The following is a 13,450-nucleotide window of genomic DNA, read 5'->3' as shown; positions in this document are numbered from 1 at the left end:
TTCATCTGGAGCATTACGCCACGAGGTCTGGCATGCTCTCTTCTCAGTTCTCCGATTGCGATTGGAGGTATTTACAGTGGCAGTTATGGTTTCCTTCTACTGGGATCGTTATTCTCTGTACCGGGAGGTGGTGAGTTGCCACCGGTCTCTGCACTGGGGTTACAGAGGTGCCGAGATCGAATTGCTAAATTTTATTATTTTGTTAAATAAACAAAGTTTGATTGGGTCTCACTATCCATCTATGGAGGACTCGGTTTTCAATTGGACTAAGGAATCTAATCCAATTATTCTGGATTTTAATAAATGTATGTTTTGTGATAAGGCCAGAGTTTATCCCACTGCACAATTTTGCTCAGTCTGCCTGAGTTCTGTTCTACAGTCACAATCTAAAAGGTCTAAAAGACTGTCTTCTCCTGAAAATCTGATTAACCCTTCAGAGCCCTCCACAAGCCGACACTTATGCCTCAGTCCCCTTTTCCTTACATCGCACAAGCAGTGCCCTGCAGCTCTGCTTCTTCCTCCTCTAGGGTTATTTGTTTACCCGTGGATTTTGCAACACAGCTTCATTCGGCTGTTTCTGCGTGCCTTTCCTGGCTCAGGAAAAAGAAAATAAGAAAGATCAAACATGTTTCCTCTTACACTGAAATCAGTATCACTTTGGAGACTGCTTTAGTCAGTCTTTCTCAAAATTCTGAAGACAATTCCTCAGTTGCTTCTGAGGGTGAGATTTCTTCTTCTGAGTCCGCAGTTTTAAAGGTGATGGAGCCAGAATAGATTAATTTCAGGTTTAAGCTTGAACATCTTCACTTTTTACTTAAGGTAGTATTATCTGCTATGTATATTCCTGAGCTTAAGTCAGCTGAGAAACCAAAGATTCCCAAGTTAGACATGGTCTATCAGACCAAACCTAAGGCTCCTGAGGTCTTTCTTGTTCCTGCCCACATGGCAGACTTTATTTCCAAGTAGTGGGAGAAGTCAGGGATTCCTTTCTCCCTGTCTCTAAATTTTAAGTGGATGTTTCCGGTTCCAGACTCTCATTTGGAGCTGTGGAGTATTTTTCCCAAGGTGGACAGCGCTAGTTTCACTCTGGCTAAGCAAACTACTATCCCCCTAGAGGATAGCACCTTCAGAGATCTCATGGACAGAAAGATGGAGGGGTACTTAAGGAAAATGTTTAATCAAATAGGCCTTCTGTTCCAACTGGCTGCGGGTATAACGGCGGTGGCTGGAGCCGCCACCTTCTGGTGCGACTCCTTATTTAAGAGAATTCTGGTGGAGACTCCTTTAAAGGACATCCAGTACCGGATTAAAGACCTTAAGATGGACAATTCCTTTATCTGTGATGCTATTATGCAGATTATCCGACTTAATGCTAACTCTTCTGGTTTTACAGTCATATCTAGGAGGGCTCTTTGGTTGAAGTTGTGGTCTGCTGATGTCTAAATCTAGACTCCTTTCCTTGGCGTTTAAGGGTAAGACCTTATGTGGTCCAGGCCTGGATTCCATGATTTCCACTGTGACCAGGGAAAAGGGGGCATTCCTTACCAGGGCAAGAAATCCAGATCTAAGGGCCGTCAATCTTTCAATTTTCATCCCTTTTGCTCAAATAAGAGACAGTGATCTTCGGCCCCCTCCAAGACAGACCAACCCAAAAGTACTTGGAAGCCTGGTCATTCCTGGAACAAGGCCAAGCAGTCTAAAAAGCCGTCTTCTGACAACAAGTCAGCATGAAGGGGCGGCCCCTGATCCGGGATCGGATCGCGTTGGGAGCAGACTTGCTTGGTTTCAGGACTTTTGGTTTTCGGGATGTTCAAGGTCCCTGTGTTTTAGAGGTGGTCTCTCAGGGATACAAGATAGGTTTTCGATCTTGCCCCCCAAGGGGCAGATTCATTCTGTCAAGGCTTTTGTTCAAACCAGAGCTAGCTTTCACTGGAGTGATTGTCCATAGACAAAGTGTCTCAACAAATTTCTGAGGGTTCCATCAAGATGGAAACTATCAGGTCCATCCTTCCGTTTGACCAAGAGGGTCAATACATGACCACTATAGATCTGAAGGACGCATACCTTCATGTTCCGATCCTCTTGGACCATATACAGTTTCTACGATTTTGCTTTTCTGGGCAACCACTACCAGTTCATTGCGCTTCTCTTTGGTCTTGCTACTGCTCCCAGAATCTTTACAAAGGTGTTGGGAGCTCTTCTAGCGGTGGCCAGGGCTCAGGGAATTGCTGCGGCGCTTTACCTGGACGATATATTGGTTCAAGCTCCATCTTTTCCGTTAGCAAGATGTCACACGGACACACTTTTGTGTCTCCTTCGGTCTCATGGCTGGAAGATAAATCTAAACAAAAGCTCGCTTGTTCCCAGTAACAGAGTGTGCTTCCTGGGAACGATTATAAAATAGACTTATGAATTGTTTGACGGATCAGCGTCAGAATAAGCTCCTATAGTCTTGCCGATTGTTACAATTCACTGGTCGGCCCTCTGTGGCTCAATGTATGGAGATGGTGGGTCTCATGGTAGCTTCCATGGATATTATTCCTTTTGCACGCTTTCATCTGAGACCACTACAGCTATGTATGCTCAGGAAGTGGAACGACGATCACTCCGATCTGTCCCAATTGATCAATGTGGACCAGGCAACAAGAGATTCTCTTTCCTGGTGGCTCTCTCAGACCCATCCGTGTTTTGAGACCATCTTGGGAGATTTTGAATTCAGGCCGCAAGCCAGTTACTAGACTAATTTACCACAAGGTGTGGCGCACTTATCTGTCTTGGTGTGAGGGCAAGGTTTTTCCCTGGCACAAGGGGAAGGGTCCTCAAATTATTTTGTTTCTCCAAGAGGGTTTGGAGAAGGGATTGCTGGCCAGTTCTCTTAAGGGGCAAGCTTTAAAGTTCTATCTTCATGCTGCCAAGGATTTTCAACAATCTTCGTCCTTGTTCATTCTGTATGCTGGAAAGCACATGGGTCAGAAAGCTACTGCGACTACTCCTTTCTTTTTGGTTGAGAAGTGTCATCCTTATGGCATATGTGGCGGTGGGACAACTGCCTCCTGTGAGCATTATGGCTCACTCTACCCGTGCAGTTTCTTTGTCTTGGGCCTTTAAGAAGAAAGCTTCAATGGAACTGATCTGTAAGGCGGTCACTTGGTCTTCTTTACATACTTTTTCTAAGTTTTACAAATTTGATGTTTTTGCCTCAGTTGACGCTTCCTTTGGGAGAAAAGTGCTTCAAGCGGTGGTGCCTTCAGTTCAGTTCTGTCTACCTTGTTTGATCATCCCTGTTTATTCTGTGTCCTCTTTAGCTTGGGTATTGGATTCCCAACAATAGTGAATTAATTTTTGGACTCTCACTGACATTAGAAATTAAACACAATTTATGCTTACCTGATAAATTCTTTTCTTTCATGTAATTAGCAAGAGTCCATGAGCTAGTGACGTATGGGATATACATTCCTACCAGGAGGGGCAAAGTTTCCCAAACCTCAAAATGCCTATAAATACACCCCTCACCACACCCACAAATCAGTTTTACAAACTTTGCCTCCTGTGGAGGTGGTGAAGTAAGTTTGTGCTAGATTCTACGTTGATATGCGCTCCGCAGCAGGTTGGAGCCCGGTTTTCCTCTCAGCGTGCAGTGAATGTCAGAGGGATGTGAGGAGAGTATTGCCTATTTGAATTCAATGATCTCCTTCTACGGGGTCTATTTCATAGGTTCTCTGTTATCGGTCGTAGAGATTCATCTCTTACCTCCCTTTTCAGATCGACGATATACTCTTATATATACCATTACCTCTACTGATTCTCGTTTCAGTACTGGTTTGGCTTTCTACTACATGTAGATGAGTGTCCTGGGGTAAGTAAGTCTTATTTTCTGTGACACTCTAAGCTATGGTTGGGCACTTTTATATAAAGTTCTAAATATATGTATTCAAACATTTATTTGCCTTGACTCAGGATGTTCAACGTTCCTTATTTCAGACAGTCAGTTTCATATTTGGGATAATGCATATGAATCAATCAATTTTTTTCTTACCTTAAAATTTGACTTTTTTTCCTGTGGGCTGTTAGGCTCGCGGGGGCTGAAAATGCTTCATTTCTTTCATGTAATTAGCAAGAGTCCATGAGCTAGTGATGTATGGGATATACATTCCTACCAGGAGGGGCAAAGTTTCCCAAACCTCAAAATGCCTATAAATACACCCCTCACCACACCCACAAATCAGTTTTACAAACTTTGCCTCCTATGGAGGTGGTGAAGTAAGTTTGTGCTAGATTCTACGTTGATATGCGCTCCGCAGCAGGTTGGAGCCCGGTTTTCCTCTCAGCGTGCAGTGAATGTCAGAGGGATGTGAGGAGAGTATTGCCTATTTGAATTCAATGATCTCCTTCTACGGGGTCTATTTCATAGGTTCTCTGTTATCGGTCGTAGAGATTCATCTCTTACCTCCCTTTTCAGATCGACGATATACTCTTATATATACCATTACCTCTGCTGATTCTCGTTTCAGTACTGGTTTGGCTTTCTACTACATGTAGATGAGTGTCCTGGGGTAAGTAAGTCTTATTTTCTGTGACACTCTAAAGCTATGGTTGGGCACTTTTATATAAAGTTCTAAATATATGTATTCAAACATTTATTTGAGACAGTCAGTTTCATATTTGGGATAATGCATATGAATCAATCAATTTTTTTCTTACCTTAAAATTTGACTTTTTTTCCCTGTGGGCTGTTAGGCTCGCGGGGGCTGAAAATGCTTCATTTTATTGCGTCATTCTTGGCGCGGACTTTTTTGGCGCAAAATTTTTTTTCTGTTTCCGGCGTCATACGTGTCGCCGGAAGTTGCGTCATTTTTGACGTTTTTTTGCGCCAAAAGTGTCGGCGTTCCGGATGTGGCGTCATTTTTGGCGCCAAAAGCATTTAGGCGCCAAATAATGTGGGCGTCTTTTTTGGCGCTAAAAAATATGGGCGTCATTTTTGTCTCCACATTATTTAAGTCTCATTATTTATTGCTTCTGGTTGCTAGAAGCTTGTTCACTGGCATTTTTTCCCATTCCTGAAACTGTCATTTAAGGAATTTGATCAATTTTGCTTTATATGTTGTTTTTTCTATTACATATTGCAAGATGTCCCAGATTGACACTGAGTCAGAAGATACTTCTGGAAAAACGCTGCCTGGTGCTGGATCTACCAAAGTTAAGTGTATCTGTTGTAAACTTGTGGTATCTGTTCCTCCAGCTGTTGTTTGTAATGAATGTCATGACAAACTTGTTAATGCAGATAATATTTCCTTTAGTAATGTTACATTACCTGTTGCGGTTCCGTCAACATCTAATACTCAGAGTGTTCCTGTTAACATAAGAGATTTTGTTTCTAAATCCATTAAGAAGGCTATGTCTGTTATTCCCCCTTCTAGTAAACGTAAAAGGTCTTTTAAAACTTCTCATTTTTCAGATGAATTTTTAAATGAACATCATCATTCTGATTCTAATAGTGGTTCCTCTGGTTCAGAGGATTCTGTTTCAGAGGTTGATGCTGATAAATCCTCATATTTATTCAAAATGGAATTTATTCGTTCTCTACTTAAAGAGGTCTTAATTGCATTAGAAATAGAGGATTCTGGTCCTCTTGATACTAAATCTAAACGTTTAAATAAGGTGTTTAAATCTCCTGTAGTTATTCCAGAAGTTTTTCCTGTCCCTGATGCTATTTCTGAAGTAATCTCCAGGGAATGGAATAATTTGGGTAATTCATTTACTCCTTCTAAACGTTTTAAGCAATTATATCCTGTGCCATCTGACAGATTAGAATTTTGGGACAAAATCCCTAAGGTTGATGGGGCTGTCTCTACTCTTGCTAAACGTACTACTATTCCTACGGCAGATAGTACTTCCTTCAAGGATCCTTTAGATAGAAAGATTGAATCCTTTCTAAGAAAAGCTTACTTATGTTCGGGTAATCTTCTTAGACCTGCTATATCTTTAGCGGATGTTGCTGCAGCTTCAACTTTTTGGTTAGAAGCTTTAGCGCAACAAGTAACAGATCATAATTCTCATAGCATTGTTAATCTTCTTCAACATGCTAATAACTTTATTTGTGATGCCATCTTTGATATCATTAGAGTTGATGTCAGGTATATGTGTCTAGCTATTTTAGCTAGAAGAGCTTTATGGCTTAAAACTTGGAATGCTGATATGTCTTCTAAGTCAACTTTGCTTTCCCTTTCTTTCCAGGGTAATAAATTATTTGGTTCTCAGTTGGATTCTATTATCTCAACTGTTACTGGAGGGAAAGGAACTTTTTTACCACAGGATAAAAAATCTAAGGGTAAATTTAGGACTAATAATCGTTTTCGTTCCTTTCGTCACAACAAGGAACAAAAGCCTGATTCGTCACCCACAGGAGCGGTGTCAGTTTGGAAACCATCTCCAGTCTGGAATAAATCCAAGCCTTTTAGAAAACCAAAGTCAGCTCCCAAGTCCACATGAAGGTGCGGCCCTCATTCCAGCCCAGCTGGTAGGGGGCAGATTACGATTTTTCAAAGAAATTTGGATCAAATCAATTCACAATCTTTGGATTCAAAACATTGTTTCAGAAGAGTACAGAATTGGCTTCAAAATAAGGCCTCCTGCAAAGAGATTTTTTCTTTCCCGTGTCCCAGTAAATCCAGCGAAGGCTCAAGCATTTCTGAAATGTGTTTCAGATCTAGAGTTGGCTGGAGTAATTATGCCAGTTCCAGTTCTGGAACAGGGGCTGGGGTTTTATTCAAATCTCTTCATTGTACCAAAGAAGGAGAATTCCTTCAGACCAGTTCTGGATCTAAAAATATTGAATCGTTATGTAAGGATACCAACATTCAAAATGGTAACTATAAGGACTATCCTGCCTTTTGTTCAGCAAGGGCATTATATGTCCACAATAGATTTACAGGATGCATATCTGCATATTCCGATTCATCCAGATCACTATCAGTTTCTGAGATTCTCTTTCCTAGACAAGCATTACCAGTTTGTGGCTCTGCCGTTTGGCCTAGCAACAGCTCCAAGAATTTTTACAAAGGTTCTCGGTGCCCTTCTGTCTGTAATCAGAGAACAGGGTATTGTGGTATTTCCTTATTTGGACGATATCTTGGTACTTGCTCAGTCTTCACATTTAGCAGAATCTCATACGAATCGACTTGTGTTGTTTCTTCAAGATCATGGTTGGAGGATCAATTTACCAAAAAGTTCATTGATTCCTCAGACAAGGGTAACCTTTTTAGGTTTCCAGATAGATTCAGCGTCCATGACTCTGTCTCTGACAGACAAGAGACGTCTAAAATTGATCTCAGCTTGTCGAAACCTTCAATCACAATCATTCCCTTCGGTAGCCTTATGCATGGAAATTCTAGGTCTTATGACTGCTGCATCGGACGCGATCCCCTTTGCTCGTTTTCACATGCGACCTCTTCAGCTCTGTATGCTGAACCAGTGGTGCAGGGATTACACAAAGATATCTCAATTAATATCTTTAAAACCGATTGTACGACACTCTCTGACGTGGTGGACAGATCACCATCGTTTAGTTCAGGGGGCTTCTTTTGTTCTTCCGACCTGGACTGTAATTTCAACAGATGCAAGTCTGACAGGTTGGGGAGCTGTTTGGGAATCTCAGGAGGTGAGATTACCAATCAATATTTTGGAACTCCGTGCAATTTTCAGAGCTCTTCAGTCATGGCCTCTTCTAAAGAGAGAATCGTTCATTTGTTTTCAGACAGACAATGTCACAACTGTGGCATACATCCATCATCAAGGAGGGACTCACAGTCCTCTGGCTATGAAAGAAGTATCTCGAATACTGGTATGGGCGGAATCCAGCTCCTGTCTAGTTTCTGCGGTTCATATCCCAGGTATAGACAATTGGGAAGCGGATTATCTCAGTCGCCAAACGTTACATCCGGGCGAATGGTCTCTTCACCCAGAGGTATTTCTTCAGATTGTTCAAATGTGGGGACTTCCAGAAATAGATCTGATGGCCTCTCATCTAAACAAGAAACTTCCCAGGTATCTGTCCAGATCCAGGGATCCTCAAGCGGAAGCAGTGGATGCATTGTCTCTTCCTTGGAAGTATCATCCTGCCTATATCTTTCCGCCTCTAGTTCTTCTTCCAAGAGTAATCTCCAAGATTCTGAAGGAATGCTCGTTTGTTCTGCTGGTGGCTCCAGCATGGCCTCACAGGTTTTGGTATGCGGATCTTGTCCGGATGGCCTCTTGCCAACCGTGGACTCTTCCGTTAAGACCAGACCTTCTGTCGCAAGGTCCTTTTTTCCATCAGGATCTCAAATCCTTAAATTTGAAGGTATGGAGATTGAACGCTTGATTCTTAGTCAAAGAGGTTTCTCTGACTCTGTGATTAATACTATGTTACAGGCTCGTAAATCTGTATCTAGGAAGATATATTATCGAGTCTGGAAGACTTACATTTCTTGGTGTCTTTCTCATCATTTTTCCTGGCATTCTTTTAGAATTCCGAGAATTTTACAGTTTCTTCAGGATGGTTTGGATAAAGGTTTGTCTGCAAGTTCCTTGAAAGGTCAAATCTCTGCTCTTTCTGTTCTTTTTCACAGAAAGATTGCTAATCTTCCTGATATTCATTGTTTTGTACAAGCTTTGGTTTGTATAAAACCTGTTATTAAGTCAATTTCTCCTCCTTGGAGTTTGAATTTGGTTCTGGGGGCTCTTCAAGCTCCTCCGTTTGAACCTATGCATTCATTGGACATTAAATTACTTTCTTGGAAAGTTTTGTTTCTTTTGGCCATCTCTTCTGCTAGAAGAGTTTCTGAATTATCTGCTCTTTCTTGTGAGTCTCCTTTTCTGATTTTTCATCAGGATAAGGCAGTGTTGCGAACTTTTTTTTAAATTTTTACCTAAGGTTGTGAATTCTAACAACATTAGTAGAGAAATTGTGGTTCCTTCATTATGTTCTAATCCTAAGAATTCTAAGGAGAGATCATTGCATTCTTTGGATGTAGTTAGAGCTTTGAAATATTATGTTGAAGCTACTAAGACTTTCCGAAAGACTTCTAGTCTATTTGTTATCTTTTCCGGTTCTAGGAAAGGTCAGAAGGCCTCTGCCATTTCTTTGGCATCTTGGTTGAAATCTTTAATTCATTATGCTTATGTCGAGTCGGGTAAAACTCCGCCTCAAAGGATTACAGCTCATTCTACTAGGTCAGTTTCTACTTCCTGGGCGTTTAGGAATGAAGCTTCGGTTGATCAGATTTGCAAAGCAGCAACTTGGTCTTCTTTGCATACTTTTACTAAATTCTACCATTTTGATGTGTTTTCTTCTTCTGAAGCAGTTTTTGGTAGAAAAGTACTTCAGGCAGCTGTTTCAGTTTGATTCTTCTGCTTATAATTTCAGTTTTTTTCATTATAAGATTTAAACTTTATTTGGGTGTGGATTACTTTCAGCGGAATTGGCTGTCTTTATTTTATCCCTCCCTCTCTAGTGACTCTTGCGTGGAAGATCCACATCTTGGGTAGTCATTATCCCATACGTCACTAGCTCATGGACTCTTGCTAATTACATGAAAGAAAACATAATTTATGTAAGAACTTACCTGATAAATTCATTTCTTTCATATTAGCAAGAGTCCATGAGGCCCACCCTTTTTTGTGGTGGTTATGATTTTTTTGTATAAAGCACAATTATTCCAATTCCTTATTTTTTATGCTTTCGCACTTTTTTCTTATCACCCCACTTCTTGGCTATGCGTTAAACTGATTTGTGGGTGTGGTGAGGGGTGTATTTATAGGCATTTTGAGGTTTGGGAAACTTTGCCCCTCCTGGTAGGAATGTATATCCCATACGTCACTAGTTCATGGACTCTTGCTAATATGAAAGAAATGAATTTATCAGGTAAGTTCTTACATAAATTATGTTTTCTTTCTTGGACAAACCTGTCCTGTTTTTTATTTACGGGGCAGTTATTTTTCCTTTCTTCCGGCACCTCTATACCCTCTTACTTTTCCTTTTCCTCTGCTGAATTACTGGGGAAGTGGGAGCGATACTTAATGCTCTGGCTGGGGTGTATTTTACTCCTCCTGGTGGCCAGGTGTTGTATTCCCAACATTAATGAATGAATTTGTGGACTCTCACTGCCAAGAAAGAAAATAATCAGGTAAGCATAAAGTTTGCTATTCCTGACATAGCATGCTTACAGTTTAGTATGTAATATCGACGAAATCATACAGTTCAGTACCGCACATCTCCCCATCATACCGTTCAGTAGGACATATCTCCCATCATACAGTTCAGTAGGACATATCTCCCCATCATATAGTTCAGTAACGCTCATCTCCCCATCATACAGTTGTACCTGTATGGCATCCAGCAATCTGTTTAAACCAGGGTTGGCCAATTCCAGTCCATTCTCTCTGCAGTAAAATAAAGCATCTTGTGCTGTGTGTTTCTTTGCAAGGAGAAAATTAAAACCCGGACTGTTGGTGACACTTAAGGACTGGAGTTGGCCAGCCCTAATCTAAATCTTTCCTTATTCCTGAGTTCATTATGAAACATCTCCCCATCATACAGTTCAGTAACGCACATCTCCCCATCATACAGTTCAGTAACGCACATCTCCCCATCATACAGTTCAGTAACGCACATCTCCCCATCATACAGTTCAGTAACGCACATCTCCCCATCATACAGTTCAGTAACGCACATCTCCCCATCATACAGTTCAGTAACGCACATCTCCCCATCATACAGTTCAGTAACGCACATCTCCCCATCCATACAGTTCAGTAACGCACATCTCCCCATCCATACAGTTCAGTAACGCACATCTCCCCATCCATACAGTTCAGTAACGCACATCTCCCCATCATACAGTTCAGTAACGCACATCTCCCCATCATACAGTTCAGTAACGCACATCTCCCCATCATACAGTTCAGTAACGCACATCTCCCCATCATACAGTTCAGTAACGCACATCTCCCCATCATACAGTTCAGTAACGCACATCTCCCCATCATACAGTTCAGTAACGCACATCTCCCCATCATACAGTTCAGTAACGCACATCTCCCCATCATACAGTTCAGTAACGCACATCTCCCCATCATACAGTTTAGTAACGCACATCTCCCCATCATACAGTTTAGTAACGCACATCTCCCCATCATACAGTTTAGTAACGCACATCTCCCCATCATACAGTTTAGTAACGCACATCTCCCCATCATACAGTTCAGTAACGCACATCTCCCCATCATACAGTTCAGTAACGCACATCTCCCCATCATACAGTTCAGTAACGCACATCTCCCCATCATACAGTTCAGTAACGCACATCTCCCCATCCATACAGTTCAGTAACGCACATCTCCCCATCCATACAGTTCAGTAACGCACATCTCCCCATCCATACAGTTCAGTAACGCACATCTCCCCATCCATACAGTTCAGTAACGCACATCTCCCCATCATACAGTTCAGTAACGCACATCTCCCCATCATACAGTTCAGTAACGCACATCTCCCCATCATACAGCTCAGTAACGCACATCTCCCCATCATACAGTTCAGTAACGCACATCTCCCCATCATACAGTTCAGTAACGCACATCTCCCCATCCATACAGTTCAGTAACGCACATCTCCCCATCCATACAGTTCAGTAACGCACATCTCCCCATCATACAGTTCAGTAACGCACATCTCCCCATCATACAGTTCAGTAACGCACATCTCCCCATCATACAGTTCAGTAACGCACATCTCCCCATCATACAGTTCCGTAACGCACATCTCCCCATCATACAGTTCAGTAACGCACATCTCCCCATCATACAGTTCAGTAACGCACATCTCCCCATCATACAGTTCAGTAACGCACATCTCCCCATCATACAGTTCAGTAACGCACATCTCCCCATCATACAGTTCAGTAACGCACATCTCCCCATCATACAGTTTAGTAACGCACATCTCCCCATCATACAGTTTAGTAACGCACATCTCCCCATCATACAGTTTAGTAACGCACATCTCCCCATCATACAGTTTAGTAACGCACATCTCCCCATCATACAGTTTAGTAACGCACATCTCCCCATCATACAGTTCAGTAACGCACATCTCCCCATCATACAGTTCAGTAACGCACATCTCCCCATCATACAGTTCAGTAACGCACATCTCCCCATCATACAGTTCAGTAACGCACATCTCCCCATCATACAGTTCAGTAACGCACATCTCCCCATCATACAGTTCAGTAACGCACATCTCCCCATCATACAGTTCAGTAACGCACATCTTCCCATCATACAGTTCAGTAACGCACATCTCCCCATCATACAGTTCAGTAACGCACATCTCCCCATCAGTACAGTTGTACCTGTATGGCATCCAGCAATCTATTTAACCAGGGTTGTCCAACTTCAGTCCATTCTATCTGCAGTAAAATAAAGCATCTTGTGCTGTGTGTTTCTTTGCAAGGAGACAATTAAAACCCTGACTGTTGGTGACACTTTAGGACTGGAGTTGGCCAGCCCTTATCTAAACCTTTCTTTATTCCTGAGACAGCATGATTAGAGTTCATTATGAAACATCTCCCCATCATACAGTTCAGTAGGACACATCTCCCCATCATACAGTTCAGTAGGACACATCTCCCCATCATACAGTTCAGTAGGACACATCTCCATCATACAGTTCAGTAGGACACATCTCCCCATTATATAGTTCAGTAGGACACATCTCCCATCATACAGTTCAGTAGGACACATCTCCCCATCATACAGTTCAGTAGGACATATCTCCCCATCATACAGTTCAGTAGGACACATCTCCCCATCATACAGTTCAGTAGGACACATCTCCCCATCATACAGTTCAGTAGGACACATCTCCCCATCATACAGTTCAGTAGGACACATCTCCCCATCATACAGTTCAGTAGGACACATCTCCCCATCATACAGTTCAGTAGGACACATCTCCCCATCATACAGTTCAGTAGGACACATCTCCCCATTATATAGTTCAGTAGGACACATCTCCCATCATACAGTTCAGTAGGACACATCTCCCCATCATACAGTTCAGTAGGACACATCTCCCCATCATACAGTTCAGTAGGACACATCTCCCCATCATACAGTTCAGTAGGACACATCTCCCCATCATACAGTTCAGTAGGACACATCTCCCCATCATACAGTTCAGTAGGACACATCTCCCCATCATACAGTTCAGTAGGACACATCTCCCCATCATACAGTTCAGTAGGACACATCTCCCCATCATACAGTTCAGTAGGACACATCTCCCCATCATACAGTTCAGTAGGACACATCTCCCCATCATACAGTTCAGTAGGACACTGCTCCCCATCATACAGTTCAGTAGGACACTGCTCCCCATTTTTACAAACTCATACATTTATAATAAACA

General features: G+C 42.1%; 1 protein-coding gene across 1 annotated transcript; it reads right to left on the bottom strand.

The window, feature by feature from the left end:
• Window positions 1–12,585: 12,585 nt before the first annotated feature.
• LOC128643741 (putative uncharacterized protein FLJ45035) lies at window positions 12,586–13,023 on the bottom strand. The gene has a single exon (XM_053696565.1). The coding sequence runs from the start codon at window positions 13,021–13,023 to the stop codon at window positions 12,586–12,588; it is 438 nt and encodes a 145-aa protein (XP_053552540.1).
• Between the last annotated feature and the right edge of the window lie 427 nt (window positions 13,024–13,450).

This window comes from Bombina bombina, unplaced genomic scaffold (assembly GCF_027579735.1).
Source record: "Bombina bombina isolate aBomBom1 unplaced genomic scaffold, aBomBom1.pri scaffold_1776, whole genome shotgun sequence".
Classification (NCBI taxonomy): domain Eukaryota; kingdom Metazoa; phylum Chordata; class Amphibia; order Anura; family Bombinatoridae; genus Bombina; species Bombina bombina.
This window is presented reverse-complemented; position numbering and strand designations above follow the sequence as displayed.

Coding starts and splice junctions, on each gene's coding strand:
- LOC128643741 (XM_053696565.1), bottom strand. CDS start 13,023: ATGTGTCCTACTGAACTGTATGATGGGGAGATGTGTCCTACTGAACTG.